A 16920-nucleotide genomic window follows, 5' to 3' on the forward strand; every position below is an offset into this window, starting at 1 on the left:
CCCAGACAGCTGATGAAACTGAGGAGTTTTTCTGTCAGTAATAAAGCCCTTTTTTGGGGGGCAAACGAATTCTGATTAGCTGGGCCTGGCTTACCCATGGCTGCACACCTGCCCAGGCATTTGGAATACATAGATTAGGGCCTAAAAATGTATTTAAATTGACTGATTTCCTTATATGAACTGTAACTCAGTAAAATCATTGAAATTGTTGCATGTTGCGTTTATATTTTTGTTCAGTATATTTTTCCTTCATCCACATTGATTGGTGTCACATTGATGGTTCAGTCCATTGGTGATTTAGTCATTTTTACATGATGCAGTCTCCTTCAACTCATGGTACCCCTGGTGGTTTGGCTCTGTAAGGAGACAGAGAGGGGAGTTAGGAGTGGAAAAAAACACAAATTGTACCTGATCTCTTGCAGTATTTCCTAATAAAAGCCTCTTTTAGAAGTAGGCTGTCCGGTCATGGGAAAAACTCTAACACATAATAGTTATTTATATTAGGCCTACTGGCATAGTAGTTTGACAATTAAAATAAACGATTTGTGTACAATTAATATTTGTGCAAAGCATTTCTGTATCAAAGCTACTGAGAACATATGGTATATTCTAATGTTCCCTAAGTGTGGATGGAAAAGTTTATATCAAACCTGCTATCTCAATTCAAGTCCATTATTACTTTTGAATCATTTAATATTCAATAATCTGTTCGCTGCTCTGGCACCCCAATGGTGGAACAAACTCCCTCACGACGCCAGGTCAGCGGAGTCAATCACCACCTTCCGGAGACACCTGAAACCCCACCTCTTTAAGGAATACCTAGGATAGGATAAAGTAATCCTTCTAACCCCCCCCCCCTTAAAAGAGTTAGATGCACTATTGTAAAGTGGTTGTTCCACTGGATATCATAAGGTGAATGCACCAATTTGTAAGTCGCTCTGGATAAGAGCGTCTGCTAAATGACTTAAATGTAAATGTAATAAGAGTATAGTGGCTATTCAATGAAAACTGCTTACACCACCAGCCGGTACTCAGTCAAAGTACTGGAGCAGACTATTTAATTTCAGCTTCATCTGCAGTCTTGCAGAGATTCCTCACTTTATAATTTTCTCAACTTGCAAAACGATATAGACGAACAAGACCACTAACAGAATACGTTTGAGAGTGTAGATAAGAGTTACGGTACCCAGACTCATATTCTCCTCCACCAGTGGCCTGGACTCGGTGCAGTTGACAGCGTTTCCCCGGGCTGCTCCTAAGATGGTCATGATGTCCACCAGGTTGAGCTTCCCTTCCTCCTGCAGCTCCTCCACGTCCTCCTCCAACTCCTGCGCCATCTCGGCCCTCTCCTCGATCTCCTCCGCCGTCAGCATCCTCACACCCTTCATGCCATTCCCCTTCCCGATCTGCGGGGGCGCCAGCGAGCATATAGCCCTCAGCCTGCCATAAGACTGCAGGTGCACCACGTTAGCGCGCAGAAACAGTAAAAGAACGTTGAGGTCGTTGAGCGGGCAGCCCAGCTTGCGACCACTGTTGAGGCCCAATGCGGGGAGAACCTCATACACCGACAATAGAGTCGTATCCCAGCAGAAGAGGCGGACCAAGCTGAACAGCACGATAGGCACCAGCAGGACATAGATAGCGCCGTTAGCCACGCTAATCACCTGGAAGACCAGTTGGCCGGTCATCTTGCACTGGACCAGCTCGGGAACCCAGTTTTGGTCACGCAGCAGGCCCGTGCGGACGAAGCAGCTGAACTCGTCCTGGAGGAAGGCGGACATGTGGAAATAGACGAGGTAGAGGCAGGCGGCCGACATGAAGGTGAGCAAGAGGAAGCCGCGAAGAAAGAGCATGCTGACGAGGAAGTAGGAGCTTTGCTTGCTCTGCATGTACCTCTCCAGCAGGGGGTACTCGAAGTAGCGCTTCCTCTTGGCCCTGAAAGAGACCATGAAGGAGATCGGGTTAGAGGACAGATGGCTCAAGCACGCTTTCATGTTATTGGCTCTGTTGTATGATAATGGGGGTAGTATGAGCATCTAAGGCATTTATAGTATTCAAGATTTAGTCAGTCACATGACTGTAGTTGAAGCTAAACTAGTGTCTTGTTTTCAGTTTCCATGGATTTACAAACACCCGGGAATGTGATTGCTACTCAAACGTCTTCAGAATCATTGTAGACATCAATCTAAAGGTGTGCTTCCCAGCAGGTAAAGATTGTGAATATATTATGACCACATTTTGTGGTCATAATATTTTAAGTTTTAATAAGTTTTTGTTCGTTTTGGGTTTTTTCGGCTGTTCGGGCTCACAAAATCTGTTCTGGAGGCAAGCCAGAGACAAAGTCTATGCCCCTTTGTCAGTGATTGGTCAACAGTAGGGATTCTTCAATAAAGTCTTTATTGTCATTCAATGAGAACTCTTTTTTGATTCACATTTTTTCATTGATAAATACTGGACCAAACATCTTAGTTAGATGTAAAATTGTGCGATTAAGATCTCCTTGGCAAAAACAGCAACATTTATGACAGACTTCTTGAGTTATCTTACATTAATTCTGACTATTTTCAGGAAGTGTATACTGGCAACGGCTTCTCAAAATGAACAAATAGTACTATTACTGCTTTTTTCTCACTTTTCAAGAAAATATATTTTAACGGAGTATGCAAGCACTCACGTTGGGTGCCAGCCAAACTGAAGCATGCTAACACCTTAAGCCTGTTGACGTCCCCTCTTCCCCAGTCCAAACTCCTCCCTCTACCTGCCTCAACAAATCTCTGCCACACCCACTCTCACCTCTCAAGCTCGGCTTGGAAGGTGAGGGGGTTCTGGGTGTTCTGGCGCATCTCCAGGATGCTCCGAGCCAATCGTATGGAGCGGTTGTAGGACTTGTCCAGCTCATCAATGATGAAGAGCAGGTCAGAGCCCAGCGATGGCATCACGAGGAAACGCCAGATGAGGGCAGGCAGGTACATCATCATGGTCATAGCCAACAGAGAGTACGGGAAAATCTGAGAGGGAGGGAGGGAAGGTGAGAAAGAAACGAAGAGAAAGGGAGGGGATCGGAGAGGTAGAGGGTAAGAGATGATGACAGAGAAAGGATAAAGAGTGAGAGAGAGTGAGATGAAGAGAAGAGAAGGAGAAAGGGAAAGAGCAGGAGGGAGAGAAGAAAAGTAATTTACAGACTACATTTTAAATGTTTAATGAGAAAGATTAATTACTTTTAATGGATGCTCTTTAATGTGACATTAAGGAAGCAAGAGGCACTTTCCATTAAAAAGTAATGATGGTCAGTGTACAAAGTAATGGTGCTCCCTATCTCTCTCCATATCTACTCACAACTTCGCTTAATTTTGTAGTTGAAGAATGCGAGAAGGTGATACTCGCGACTGGTGACTTTCAGGCTCCATTGTCATGTTTGGATTGTTTCAAGAGTTCATAAAGAACTACACATTTTGATATGTTTCATTGTACTGTAAGTGCTATGGATTTATTGTTACAGGGAAGCAAGCTGTGTTATTTTGTTCATCGGATGGCAGATCGTTTTAAGAGGAGCGCTCCTATCATTTAAATGGAGTTGGTCAAATTCGAATCTGGGTTTGTGCCTGTCTTTTGTTTTTACTAGCAAAGTGCAAAGAAATGCTAATTCAGGTTGGGCATGCGTTTCTGCTTGAATTTGGTTGAAAGGGCAGTGAATTTTCTCATATCTGAGAACTTGCTACCAAGCTCCTGTGTGTATCACTTAATAAATGTATAATTTATTTCATGTACACTGTAATTGTACATGTCCTATTAATCCTATTGGGATTAGTTGAATTGAGTAAATGCATTCCTCGTTTTAAGGAGTAATTATTTGATTGACTATACACTTATAATTTAGTACATCTATTGGTAGTTGTTATTTACACTATACACTACACATGATTGGGTACCGCCTTGACATCTCTGATCTGCTTGCCTCAATAAATTAATGCTAGAACATTGGTTGCCAGGATTAGCTGTTTGTATCTAATCTCTTAAAAATGATATAACGGTGCAAGTTAGACACATGTTCATTGTAGTCATACTGAGAGGTGGGGTAAAGCTTGCTACCTTGACTAGAGTCCTCCAGAAACGTACCTGTTGCCTTTATTCACATAATATTGGAGTCAGATTGATGAATGTAGTTTCTTATTATATTCAGCATCATTTCTACATATTGGTTGGATCATTTCCACACCCGTTACAAATGGTGACCCATCCAGTTGCATGGGAATTTCCATTACACTACAATTTCCCACAATGAACACCTAAAACTGTGTACTGTGCTACATCAGAAACACACACACACGCACACACTCACAAGCTTGTGATACAGCTCCTCATCAGCCGCTTCTGAACAGACTGCCCACCAAAATACACATCAAAATATACCAATGGACACAGCACATGGCTAACTCCATCATTATACCCATGAACATGAGGTCCATGTCTTACTTGGACAGCCCAGTACTGATAGAACTGCTTATTACATATTTTGAAAGCCCATCTAAAAGTGCATGTCTGAGCTTTCAAACGAGTTGTTAATGGCCTCAGTAACAGAAACCTCAGGCTGTTAGTGTCTTGTCAAAGTTTAACAGTGTTATGTCTGGAGAAATCTTTAAATGTCCCTTTTAAAAAGCCATTCGGTTTCTCTCTGAAGAATGTATTGTCAGTGCATATTTTTGAATTGGGAATCTTCCAACAACATTGCCAAATACAGGTATAGCCCACAAAATCCCTCCAGTATACCATTGACTCTTCACCCACTTATTTTACACTGATGTCATTTATCACCTGACAAAGAGCAACTATTTACAGTAGTTTTATGACCTTTTTTGTCCAATTCCTGTGCCACATTAAGGTGTGTGCAATTGTCTCTCGTTCCAGCATGACAGAACACAGCAGGCCATACCTTGTGCACCCAGAGGGATCGCTCCTCGAAGTTTCCATCTGTGTCAAACTCATGGTGCATAAGGGAGTCCCAGCAGTACGTGTCCACATAGGCTGCCTGCCTGGCTGTGAAGTTGTTAGGTGGGAAACAGCTGATCTGTGGGCCTAGAGGAAAAACAAATATAGATTTGAACTATTTTGAGCTCAACAATTGCACTGGTCCAGTTTGTAAAAGTATTACAGTGACATAAAGATGCATGTGCACACACTCAACATACGTGCATGCATAGACATAAACACACACCACAGAGAGAGAGAGAGAGAGAGAGAGAGAGAGAGAGTTTCCATAATGTGCCTTAAAGCTTTTCAGAAGGTTCCCTTTTCCAGAAGCAGAAAGGTTAGCCCTAACAAATCTAAATCATATGCTTCTAAATGGAAACTTGCGTTTTTAAACAGGGTGGTGTTAACCTCCTAATGTGTGGGTCTTTTTCAGAACAGGCCCTGCCCGTTCCACCATACAGATGGCTTAACCACAGAGCCAAGGGTCCACACCCTTCCGTTCAGCCCATCTCCTCTACAGCAGTGCTGGGAGAGCAGGGCAGGGCGACAGGCAAAGGGCCACTTCAGAGAAAACTCTGAGAATAACACAGGACACCCTATTTTTATACACAGACTCCAAATCTCCACATCTGTGAGAGTCTCCTAAAATAAGTACACCCAACCATCCAGTTGCTGACTGGGCATGCAGTAGGCTTAAGCCGCACCACCAGTGTTGTGGTATTACAGATAACTGTACATGGATGGGTTACATGTTACATGATGTGCGTGCGTTTGTGTGTGTGTGTGTGTGTACGTGACATTGAGATAGCTGGGGACATGCTGTATCCAAAATGGACTATGTACGACAAGACCGTCAGGTTACAAGGGAACACAGACAGCAACAAAGCATGTTCCTTCTACCACTGGGCGACAGTTTGACAAAGAACCCCTATTGCCATCCCTATCTTGCTTGTTACCCATTGTACAACAAGGGATCCTTCTCACCCAGCTATTTGTAGCTGTGGGCAGAATTATTGGCTGCTGCAGCAGGTGCACGCAACAGAGACAACGGAGACACCACCAACCAGACAAAAGAGGAAGCAGACAACAAACCAAGCTAGATAAGGAGGACCAAGAGCCATCAACCGTTCCTAGACTGTCCCTCATTTTGCAACATCTCCCAGTTAATTAGCATTTAATTTGACTTCGATAGAGAACTGCAAAAGGAGTAGGTTGCCAGTAATTACCAAGCAACACGGCACCTGCGAACACTGCTCTCAGTCATCCTCCTGCCAATTAACATCTGTAACGGCTGATTATAGTCCAGCTCGACGGGAAGACGATCGTTAGCTCAATGTCAATGAAACAAGGAAATAAACTTGCCTGTATGTACCCTGTTCTGTGTGCCACTATCACACGCATGGTTGTGTTAGTGTTATTGTTGCAGTTGACCACGGTTGGGGTCCAGTACATGTCAACTCAAGTCAGAAAACAAATGGAAATGATATGAATAAATTGAAAGAGACCTTATAATTCATGAAAACGTTACAATTAACCTTTTGAATAGTTGATAGAATTGTCTCCTTAACCCTTAGACTACAACCAGGACCGTTATAACATCCAGTGCCCCCATGTACCCTCCATTCACAAAAGTGCTGTGCAAACAATGGTTTGTGACTGAATCTGAATCACTAACTCCCTTGCCTAAACACAGATTCTCACTCCCGTACAGTAAAGGGAAAAAGGCAAATGAGAAGAGACTAGAGAGAGAAATGTGAGACAGAAAAAGAAAATGGAGGAATATTGACCCAATGATACAGCGGACAAAAGAGGCATGAGAAAATTGCAAAAATAAACACAGAAAAGGGAAAGAGAGGCAAAAAGAGAGGAAAGGAAATAATAGCAGAGAATGTAACAAATGTGATTTGCAGCTAAACAAGAACTAAAAGAGAGCGAGAGAGACAGAGAGAGACAGACTGACCGATGGAGATTTCGCGAGCGAAGGCCATGGACACCAGCAGCAAGGGCAGCCCCACGGACACAAACTTGATGACCCTGTCGAGCGGCAGCTCCAGCTCCAGGTGACCGATATGGTTGCCCCCGGCGCCGTCCCGGAGCAAGGCGTCTGACAGCATGGCCTGCGCGGCTGCATTAGCGATGGACATCTTGACACCTAGAGATGTACAGGGAAATGTTGGATTTACTCCCAACTGAGTCCACTGAGACCTGGGAGAACTGAGTTTTACACTAGTAGAGAAAGTTTTTCATTGTTGCATAGACCAGATTAAATCCAAACTGGCAAGCGGAGTCCACTGAGACTTTATAGCACTGAGCCCTAGTAGAGCATGAAGGATTTTAGCCTGGGGCGGAGTCCCGTCCCAACTGGCAACCAGGAGTTTCTGGGTTAGCTAGGGGAAATACATTTGTCCTACCCTGTAGAGTATTAGAATGTACTTTGTATTCAGTTGTTTCTTTTTTCTATTGATACAGATTTCAGATTTACTATGTCATCGTATTAAACCACTAGTATTATAGTCTTGATATCCAATCTGAGAAATAAACTGTTTAAATTTAACTAGGCAAGCCAGTAAAGAACAAATTCTTATTTACAATGTCGGCCTACACCGGCCAAACCCGGACGACGCTGGGCCAATTGTGCGCCGCACTATGGGACTCCCAATCACAGTCGGTTGTGAGACAGCCTGGATTCAAACCAGGGTGTCTGTAGTGACGCCTCTAGCACTGAGATGCAGTGCCTTAGACCGCTGCGCCACTCAGGAGCCCCAAATAAAACTGGTATTCAATGTGTGAAGTAATCATCAAAACAGTATGCAAAACTATGGCAAAGGATGAGAAGAGAAAATTGTTTCTCAGATATTTTTCTTCAATTGACAATACCGTAAATACCAAACATGCATCAAAGTACTTTAAACCCTTGGTACAAGTACCACTTATTCTACACATCTCTATCTCCCTAAATGTCAACAGCCTTTCAATCATTTCCATTACACATCTTCTACAATACAATGATAAACAGCTTCCATGTTACCTTCAATCCGCTTGCTCTTTCCAGTGACCAGTGACTGCAAGATGGAAATCCAGTAAGGAAATGCAGTGAGACAACTGAACCAAACGCCTCTCTGAAGACCAGAGCTGTGTTGGCGAGGCCCTTAAGTTGTCCGTGAGGGCCCTGCTATATGACAGGCTGGGACTGGGCTGGACTGGGCCTGGGTCCTGGGTCTATGGATCTAATTACTGCTGCTGTATGTTAGTGCCCAGATGGCAGTGGTGTCTCCGCAACTCCACAGACCTACAGGGCTGGCTGCTGTGTGGTGAGGTGTGTCTGGGGTGGGAGGAGGGAGTGGCGACTGTGTGTGTGTGTGTCTGTACTTACGTGTGTGTGTTCACGTTTGTGTGTGTGCATATGACCCACTGCCCAGCCTCTTCACTGAGGTCCCAACCATGCTCGACTGCCATGGCAGCAGCCCACTTCAAACAAGACCCAAGCACCAGTGGCTTTTCCTGTCTCTCTAATTTCCCCTCTTATTTATACCTAAGGTTGGCTCCAGAACTGCTGCTGCTGCTAGCATACAGTATTGAGAATGGTAGTTAGAGTTAGGCCCTGTCTGCTACAGCTATTTCAGTGCTGCTGCTAGGATGGATAACTTCAGAGGAACTGAATGACTGGTAACTAGTGCAATGTAGAACAACGTGCCATACCACAACCCTAATGGCAATCATGGAATGCTTGGTCATATGTAGTCCAAATACAGATACAATGATTTTAGGAATTTGGGGTATTTTATTACGTGTGTGTGTGTGTGTGTGTGTGTGTGTGTGTGTGTGTGTGTGTGTGTGTGTGTGTGTGTGTGTGTGTGTGTGTGTGTGTGTGTGTGTGTGTGTGTGTGTGTGTGTGTGTGTGTGTGTGTGTGTGTGTGTGTGTGTGTGTGTGTGTGTGTGTGTGTGTGCGTGTGGTGGCCATCTACAATGAAGTAGGTCAAGGATACAAGTGTGTATATATGTGTGCGTGTGTGAATGTCTGAAATCAATGTATAACGGCCATCTACAGAAGATCCCAGACTTGTATCATATTCAGCAAATGTTTTTTGATACTCTCTACTTACAGTACATGGGTCACCCAAATTTAAAGGTGGGAAGACATGGGGGTGGTACTCCAGCAAGACCAAATCACAGGTTTGATAAACAACCAGAGGTTGGGATATAAAAGACATGACAAGGAAATGTGGGAGGTTGCTCTACATTGAGGCCGTTTAGTCTGAGCTTCATCTGTAATTTGTGGAGAACTGTGGTTATTGTCTAATACAGAAGTGGTCTTTCTTGTTTGAAAAGCAGAGGCCCAGTGTTGGGTTACTGTCAGCATGCAACAGGTAGTGTGGCTTGGGTGAACTTTTCTGACAGGAGCAATGGCGTAAGATTAAACAATGAGCAACAGACACAGATTCATGACAATTTATGTGGGGTATCTTTAGCCCTTTAACAGCGTGCAGTTGTTTTTGATGTAATTTGTACTATTTTGATTGTAATACCCAATCTGGCCACAGGGAGGAGAGGTAGGCCTGTCACGATACTCACAAAAGTGTCAATAGTAAGCTGACTGAGGCTGCCCTAATATACACACTGTGTGTGACCACTGTCATATGCACACACCTTCCTGCCTCAGAAAGGATACTCAAACTAGAAGCTTTATCTATTTTAATTATAAAAATTGTCTATTGAAACAATAGATTATGACAACAATGTGCACAAACCCAAAAAATGAAATCCCTAGTCACTTGCTCTGGAAGAACCATTTAAAAAAAATAAGCAATCAAGAAAATGTATAATTAAGCAATAAGGCACGAGGGTGTGTGGTATATGGCAAATATACCACGGCTAAGTGCTGTTCTTAGGTGCCTGGACACAGCCCTTAGCCGTGGTATATTGGCCATATACCACAAACCCCCGAGGTGCCTTATTGCTATTATAAACTGGTTAACAACGTAATTAGAGCAGTAAAAAGAAATGCTTTGTCATACCCGTGGTATACCACGGTTGTCAGCAAATCAGCATTCAGGGCTCGAACCACCCAGTTTATAATGAAGAACATAATTCACAAAGACCAATCTCAATGAACATTCAAGAACAGGTTTTTCTTTTCTTTTCTAGACATCACATTAGAAAACGGGTGGCTTAATTTTGTGGATTTCATTTAGCACAAAAAGAGGGTTGAACTTAGTTTTCACAGTTTCTTCAAATCCTTAACGTGAAACATAGAGAATCGTTTCAGGAATTTAACTCTTCCCTTTAAATATGCAGGCTTTCCCTTTAAATTGTCTTTTTCTTGCAAAGGTTTTCACTTAAAGATGTTAGTTCTTTAAATTGAGGATTCAATTCCATTTCTCTTCATGTCGGTATGTTTTTCTTTAACTCATTGAGACACTGTTACCAAGGCAGTGTTTGGTTTGTAATGTGAATCCTCAATGTGACATAGAGTATTTCTTTCCAGTCTTGAGATTTTGTCACCTTGATTGGCCATCAGTAACTTCGATAACTCAGATTCACTAACTCAGTTTTCTCAATTGCAAGACCTCCAGAAAATCACAGCAGTTACTTTGTGCCTTCTACAAAGGTGCCATTTCAACAGTCTTCTGAAAGCTCGAAGGAAATTGTTTATAAATATGCAAGCCTTCAGCAATGTAACGCAAACGTCAAAACATCTAATATACATACTTTGTGCAGTTTTTGCTCTTGGCCTCAAAGAATGAAACGTTTTTTTAATCATGCCCGAAAACATCAATTTTGTTGCAGTGAAAAATCGCTCGTCATCAACATTATGAAAATGTGTGCGGAAAACATAATGACAACATCGTGTTCATGGAGTCAATCTGAAACGGACTAAGGCTTGGATGATTCCAAAGCATGGAACCCAACGTGACGGCCAGGTATAGACCTACAGTACAAGTTCACAATCAACTCACATACAGCAACTCATAGTTGTCATTGTTTTGTCAGTAATAAAACATAAGAGGTTTGGGGTGACCCACTAGTCCACAGAGTATGGTGTCCATTCTAGGACACACAATTTATGGTGACCATTTTAGGACACCTTCAGACCCCTAATCCTCATATAGGATCTTCCTTCTTAAGAGTTCTGATGGGACGGATCTGTAGTTTCTAGACAGAAATCCATGGTAGAAAAAACAAAAGGCCCATTCAAGGTGTGACTGTTGCCTGAATCTAGGGGCTGGGCAGGGGTTAAGATTGAATGGAGGTGTGGTTTGTGGAGGGAAAGTATGGTCTGAATTGTGTTCATTAGAGCACCCATAACAAAACAAATTTCTTAGTGGAGAAATCCAGGTAGTCCCTTTCTGTCTCAGTCTGTTTTCTTCTGTTTTGGTGACTACTGAACACAACCCAGGTGTCAAAAGGTCACGTTGTCCTTTAACACATCTCATTACTCTAGCCCCTCTCTATGCTCCATGCCCAGATCTCTCCTTCCTCCGCCGCCGGATATACGTCTCCCTCCCTCGCTCTCTTCCTCCTCCTCATCTTCCTCGTCCTCCTCCATAACTTCCTCTTCCTCCTCCTCCTCCTCCTCCTCCTCTTCCTCTGTGCCATCCATGGAGTCGTCGGTTCCACCCAGCATTGCTTGCTGCATGGCCAGGGTGGCTGAGTCAGAGGACAGGGGCTGGAGGCTGTCCAAGCCTAGGGGGTCTGTATGAGAAGAAGGAGAAGCAGGCAACGCAGGGTTTACACACTAAGAAACACAAACATGACATTATAACTGCCTTCGATTCTATATCCTTCTCATCAAAGTGTGCACTCATTCACCCCCCCTACTGAGATTAAAAAGAATGAACTGGTGTAATGTGGTGGGATCACTATAGCCCATGCCAATATTCAATGTATTGTATTCACTGATCCATTGCTTTTAAATCCATGAGGATGAGTGCGCAAGTGCACACTATCTATGCACATTGATGCAAAATGATTACCCTTATAAAGTAGGTTGAAATAACAAGGAAACTATGTTGAAATATCAAGAGAATCATGATGACTCAACCAATCTTTAGCCAGAGTTTTGAAACAGACAAGTAGACATTGACAGAGCGTTTGAATGGTTTAGTGACGTACTGTCAGCGTTGTTAGAGTGAGGTCCATGTGTCTGCAAGACGCCAGCAACAATGGAGTCTGGCCAGAAGCGCTGGGTTGGACGGTGTTGGGACTTCATCTTCTTAGCCTTGGGAGCTGGGTCTGGGTTACTGGCATCCAGCATGGGCTGGAGGATGCGCCTGCGAGCGTTGATAAACCTAGAGAGAGAGAGAGAGCGAGAGAGCGAGAGAGCGAGAGAGCGAGAGAGAGAGAGAGAGAGAGAGAGAGAGAGAGAGAGAGAGAGAGAGAGAGAGAGAGAGAGAGAGAGAGAGAGAGAGAGAGAGAGAGAGAGAGAGAGAGAGAGAGAGAGAGAGAGAGAGAGAGAGAGAGAGAGAGAGAGAGAGAGAGAGAGAGAGAGAGAGAGAGACCTTTTTTCTCTGTAAGAATGTCGTACTCTATGATACTGAGAACATTTGTAGACCAGTAGATGGCGCCACTATGTTGTGAATCACCATCAGGTGATAAAGCATAGCACTGAAGTTTGAACTCATCAACATTCACTCTGAACATTCAACATTTCTATTGATTTCATCCATACTTTTAACCAGCTGATTTTCATCTCCTAGTGCATTTGCAGTAGTAGTATTACAATCTTACCAGTTGTTGACCTGTAATAAGGTCAGATTTGTTTGTCCTGCAATCTGTCTTTTCTCGTCCTCTGTTGGGTAGGGATGCTACAAAAGGGACAGATTTAAGATATTTAGGATGCCATCAGTAAAGTTTAATCAATTTCAATTAGTAGTTTTGTGAATGAATAGTTCAAACCCTCCCCTCACCCCTAAACTCTCAACTTCCCTAAACCTTTGACCCATGCCCCAACACCTTGTATTCTCAGGCCTTGGCCAGAAACAATCCTTAGCCCATAAATCTAATTCTTCATAGCCTATCTGAGGGAGTGGAACTACCATATTGCTTATACCTATTCAATTAATTCATGGAGATATTCAATTCATTATTTCAGATCACTACAAGTGCCTACTAGGTAGAAGCTATGTGGGTTGTTTCTGGATGAGGCCTTCAGTCATACACAGCTCCAACCCTGACATCATTAGCTCTAAACCCTTCACCCTGATTTTCCTCCATAGCTCGACTCTTCTCAATAACTTCTTCTATAGCTTAACCAAAGGAATAGGGATGAATATTAGCTCTGTGGCTACTGTAAATCCAACATCTTAACATTGATGTGAACACTAATGTTGCTAGCTCACCATGAGATGCTGGAAGAGCCAGGAGCGCATGATGTTGGTGGCGTGCTTGGGCAGGACCCCTCTCTTGTTCTTGTGCTTCTTGTCATCACTGTCCAAGAGTGAAGCCAAGTCCAGGTTTACCTTGGATGGAAGAGAGGGATGGAGAGAGGGATGGGGTGTTATTGTTGCCACGGTAACAAAGAGACAGTGCCAATTATCCGTCTCTTTGGCAAGGGCAGAACCGCCCTCTTCACCATCGCCATAGCAACCCAATTTGAGTAATGATACTTAAAATAAAAAGGCGAGAAAGGAACGTCGATTCACAACACCCTTGACTCAGAGAAATCTAGGAGGCCGGTCTGATCTAGCTGAAAGAACTACGATGAGAAATGTGCCTAAAAAACCTGGCAAATTGTGCAAAAACAAGACAGTACAAGTAGATAGCTTGTAACTAAAACTTTGGCTTTGATAAGAGTTTTGTTCCAACTCCGTGGGTGGTTGAGAAAATTATGAAAAAGCACTTATTCAAGAAATCTCCGATTTCTATTTTACAGTATAGTTGGGTGGGGAGTACTCAGTGGCAATTAACTAGTTTAAACCATGTCCATGCTCACACTGGCGTCAAGAAAACACATGCACATGCATGTGCGCGCACGCACACACACACACACACACACACACACACACACACACACACACACACACACACACACACACACACACACACACACACACACACACACACACACACACACACACAGAGTCCAATGGTCCTCTATAGCTCAGTTAGTAGAGGATGGCACTTGCAACGCGTCTGCTAAATGGCATACAAAATAAAAAAAGGCATATACAGTGGCATGAGATCACTATGCATGAATTCCAAAATGTCTTTAATCTAAAAAAAATTCACCTCTGGTCCACACACAAAACAAATATTTCCTATGGCATTGGCGCAAACAGTATCAAAGTGAGGATCCTTCATTCATATTTAACAACCCATTTGCAATGGCTAAAACACTTTTGAGGCAAAAATATGAAGATTTCTTCTGCACCACGCATAAATTGGCAGTACAAAATGTCTGAATAGATCAATAAATATACTCAGCTAAAAAATATTCTTAATCATTTCATGCAGGCATTGGAAAGTCATGAAAATGGAATGGCTCCCAACTGATTCTGATATACAGTGCCTTCAGAAGGTATAAAAAGGATAAAAATTGATTTAATCGTCATTTTTTGTCAATGAGCTACACAAAATACTCTAATGTGATGGTGGAAGAAAAAGTTTTTTGTAAAAGAAAACATGAAATATAAAACACAAATATACAGTATTTTGATTAGATAAGTATTCAATCCCCTGAGTCAAAACATGTTAGAATCACCTGTGACTCTTTCTGGGTAAGTCTTTAAGAGCTTTGCACACCTGGATTGTACAATATTTTGCACATTATTCTTTACAAAATTCTTCAAGATCTGTCAACTTAGTTGTTAATCATTGTTAGACAGACATTAAATATTGTGATAAAATTTCGAGCTGATTTTAGTCAAACTGTAACTAGGCCACTCGGGAACATTAAATGTCGTCTTCGTAAGCAATTCCAGTGTATATCTGGCCTTGCGTTTTAGGTTATTGTCCTGTTGAAAGGTGAATTTTCTCCCAGTGTCTTTTGGAAAGCAGACTGAACCAGGTTTTCCTCTAGGATTGTGTTTAGCTCTAATCAGATTATTTTTATCATAACAAACTCCCTTGCCAATGACAAAGAAACCCATAACATGATGCAACCATTTCTTTGCCACATTTTTTGCAGTTTTACTTAGTGGAATTAAAATGTATTTTTGGGGGGTTTGTATCATTTGATTTACACAACATTTCTACCACTTTAAAGATGCAAAATATTTTTTATTGTGAAACAAACAAGAAATAAGACAAAAGAACAGAAAACTTGAGCGTGCATAACTATTCACCCCCCCAAAGTCAATACTTTGTAGAGCCACCTATTGCAGCAATTACAGCTGCAAGTCTCTTAAGATATGTCTCTATAAGCTTGGCACATCTAGCCACTGGGATTTTTGCCAATTCTTAAAGGCAAAACTGCTACAGCTCCTTCAAGTTGGATGGGTTCCGCTGGTGTACAGCAATCTTAAGTCATACCACAGATTCTCAATTGGATTGAGGTCTGGGTTTTGACTAGGCCATTCCAAGACATTTAAATGTTTCCCTTTAAACCACTTGAGTGTTGCTTTAGCAGTATGCTTAGGGTCATTTTCCTGCTGGAAGGTGAACCTCCGTCCCAGTCTCAAATCTCTGGAAGACTGAAACAGGTTTCCCTCAAGAAATTCCCCGTATTTAGCGTCATCCATCATTCCTTCAATTCTGACCAGTCTCCCAGTCCCTGCCGATGAAAAACATGGTGTTCTCAGGGTGATGAGAGGTGTTGGGTTTGTGCCAGACATAGCGTTTTCCTTGATGGCCAAAAAGCTAAGTTTTAGTATCATCTGACCGGAGTACCTTCTTACATATGTTTGGGTATTCTCCCACATGCCTTTTGGAGAACACCAAACATGTTTGCTTATTTTAACTTTAAGCAATGGCTTTTTTTCTGTCCATTCTTCCGTAAAGCCCAGCTCTGTGGAGTGTACGGCTTAAAGTGGTCCTATGGACAGATACTCCAATCTCCACTGTGGAGCTTTGCAGCTCCTTCAGGGTTATCTTTGGTCTCTTTGTTGCCTCTCTGATTAATGCCCTCCTTGCCTGGTCCGTGAGTTTTGGTGGGCAGCCTTCTCTTGGCAGGTTTGTGTTTTAATAACGGATTTAATGGTGCTCCGTGGGATGTTCAAAGTTTCAGATATTTTTTTATAACCCAACCCTGATCTGTACTTCTCCACAACGTTGTCCCTGACCTGTTTGGAGAGCTCCTTGGTCTTCATGGTGCCACTTACTTGGTGGTGCCCCTTGCTTAGTGGTGTTGCAGACTCTGGGGCCTTTCAGGACAGGAGTATATATACTGATATGATGTGACAGATCATGTGACACTTAGATTGCACACAGGTGGACTTTATTTAACTAATTATGTGACTTTATTATATTTGTATTCTGTACAGGCTTCCTTCTTTTCACTCTGTCATTTAGGTTATTATTGTGGACTAACTACAATATTGTTGATCCATCCAAAGTTTTCTCATATCACAGATATTAAACTCAGTAACTGTTTTAAAGTCACCATTGGCCTTATGGTGAAATCTCTGAGCGGTTTCCTTCCTCTCCGGCAACTGAGTTAAGAAGGACGCCTGTAGTGACTGGGTGTATTGTTACACCATTCAAAGCGTAATTAATAAATTCACCATGCTCATAGGGATATTCAATGTCTGCTTCTTTTTTTACCCATCTACCAATAGGTGCCATTCTTTGTGAGGCATTGGAGAACCTCCCTGGTCTTTGTGGTTGAATCTTTGTTTGAAATTCACTGCTCAACGGAAGGACCTTACAGATAAATGTATATGTGGGGTACAGAGATGATGTAGTCATGTTAACCACTATTATTGCACACAGATAGTCCATGCATTTTATGTGACTTGTTAAGCACATGTTTACTCCTGAACTTATTTAGGCTTGCCATAATAAAGGGGTTGAATA

General features: G+C 42.6%; 1 protein-coding gene across 1 annotated transcript in view; it reads right to left on the minus strand.

Moving 5' to 3' along the window:
* Positions 1-391: 391 nt before the first annotated feature.
* Positions 392-16920, minus strand: part of LOC139530512 (uncharacterized) — a 100879-nt gene continuing 84350 nt past the window's right edge. Inside the window, 10 exon segments of the mRNA XM_071327005.1 lie at positions 392-1935; positions 2794-3008; positions 4931-5073; positions 6929-7120; positions 8258-8269; positions 10491-10498; positions 11394-11661; positions 12082-12257; positions 12697-12773; positions 13308-13427. Of these exon segments, the coding sequence (XP_071183106.1) occupies positions 1095-1935; positions 2794-3008; positions 4931-5073; positions 6929-7120; positions 8258-8269; positions 10491-10498; positions 11394-11661; positions 12082-12257; positions 12697-12773; positions 13308-13427 (2052 nt within the window). The 3' untranslated portion in view covers positions 392-1094.

This window comes from Salvelinus alpinus, chromosome 1 (assembly GCF_045679555.1).
Source record: "Salvelinus alpinus chromosome 1, SLU_Salpinus.1, whole genome shotgun sequence".
NCBI lineage: Eukaryota > Metazoa > Chordata > Actinopteri > Salmoniformes > Salmonidae > Salvelinus > Salvelinus alpinus.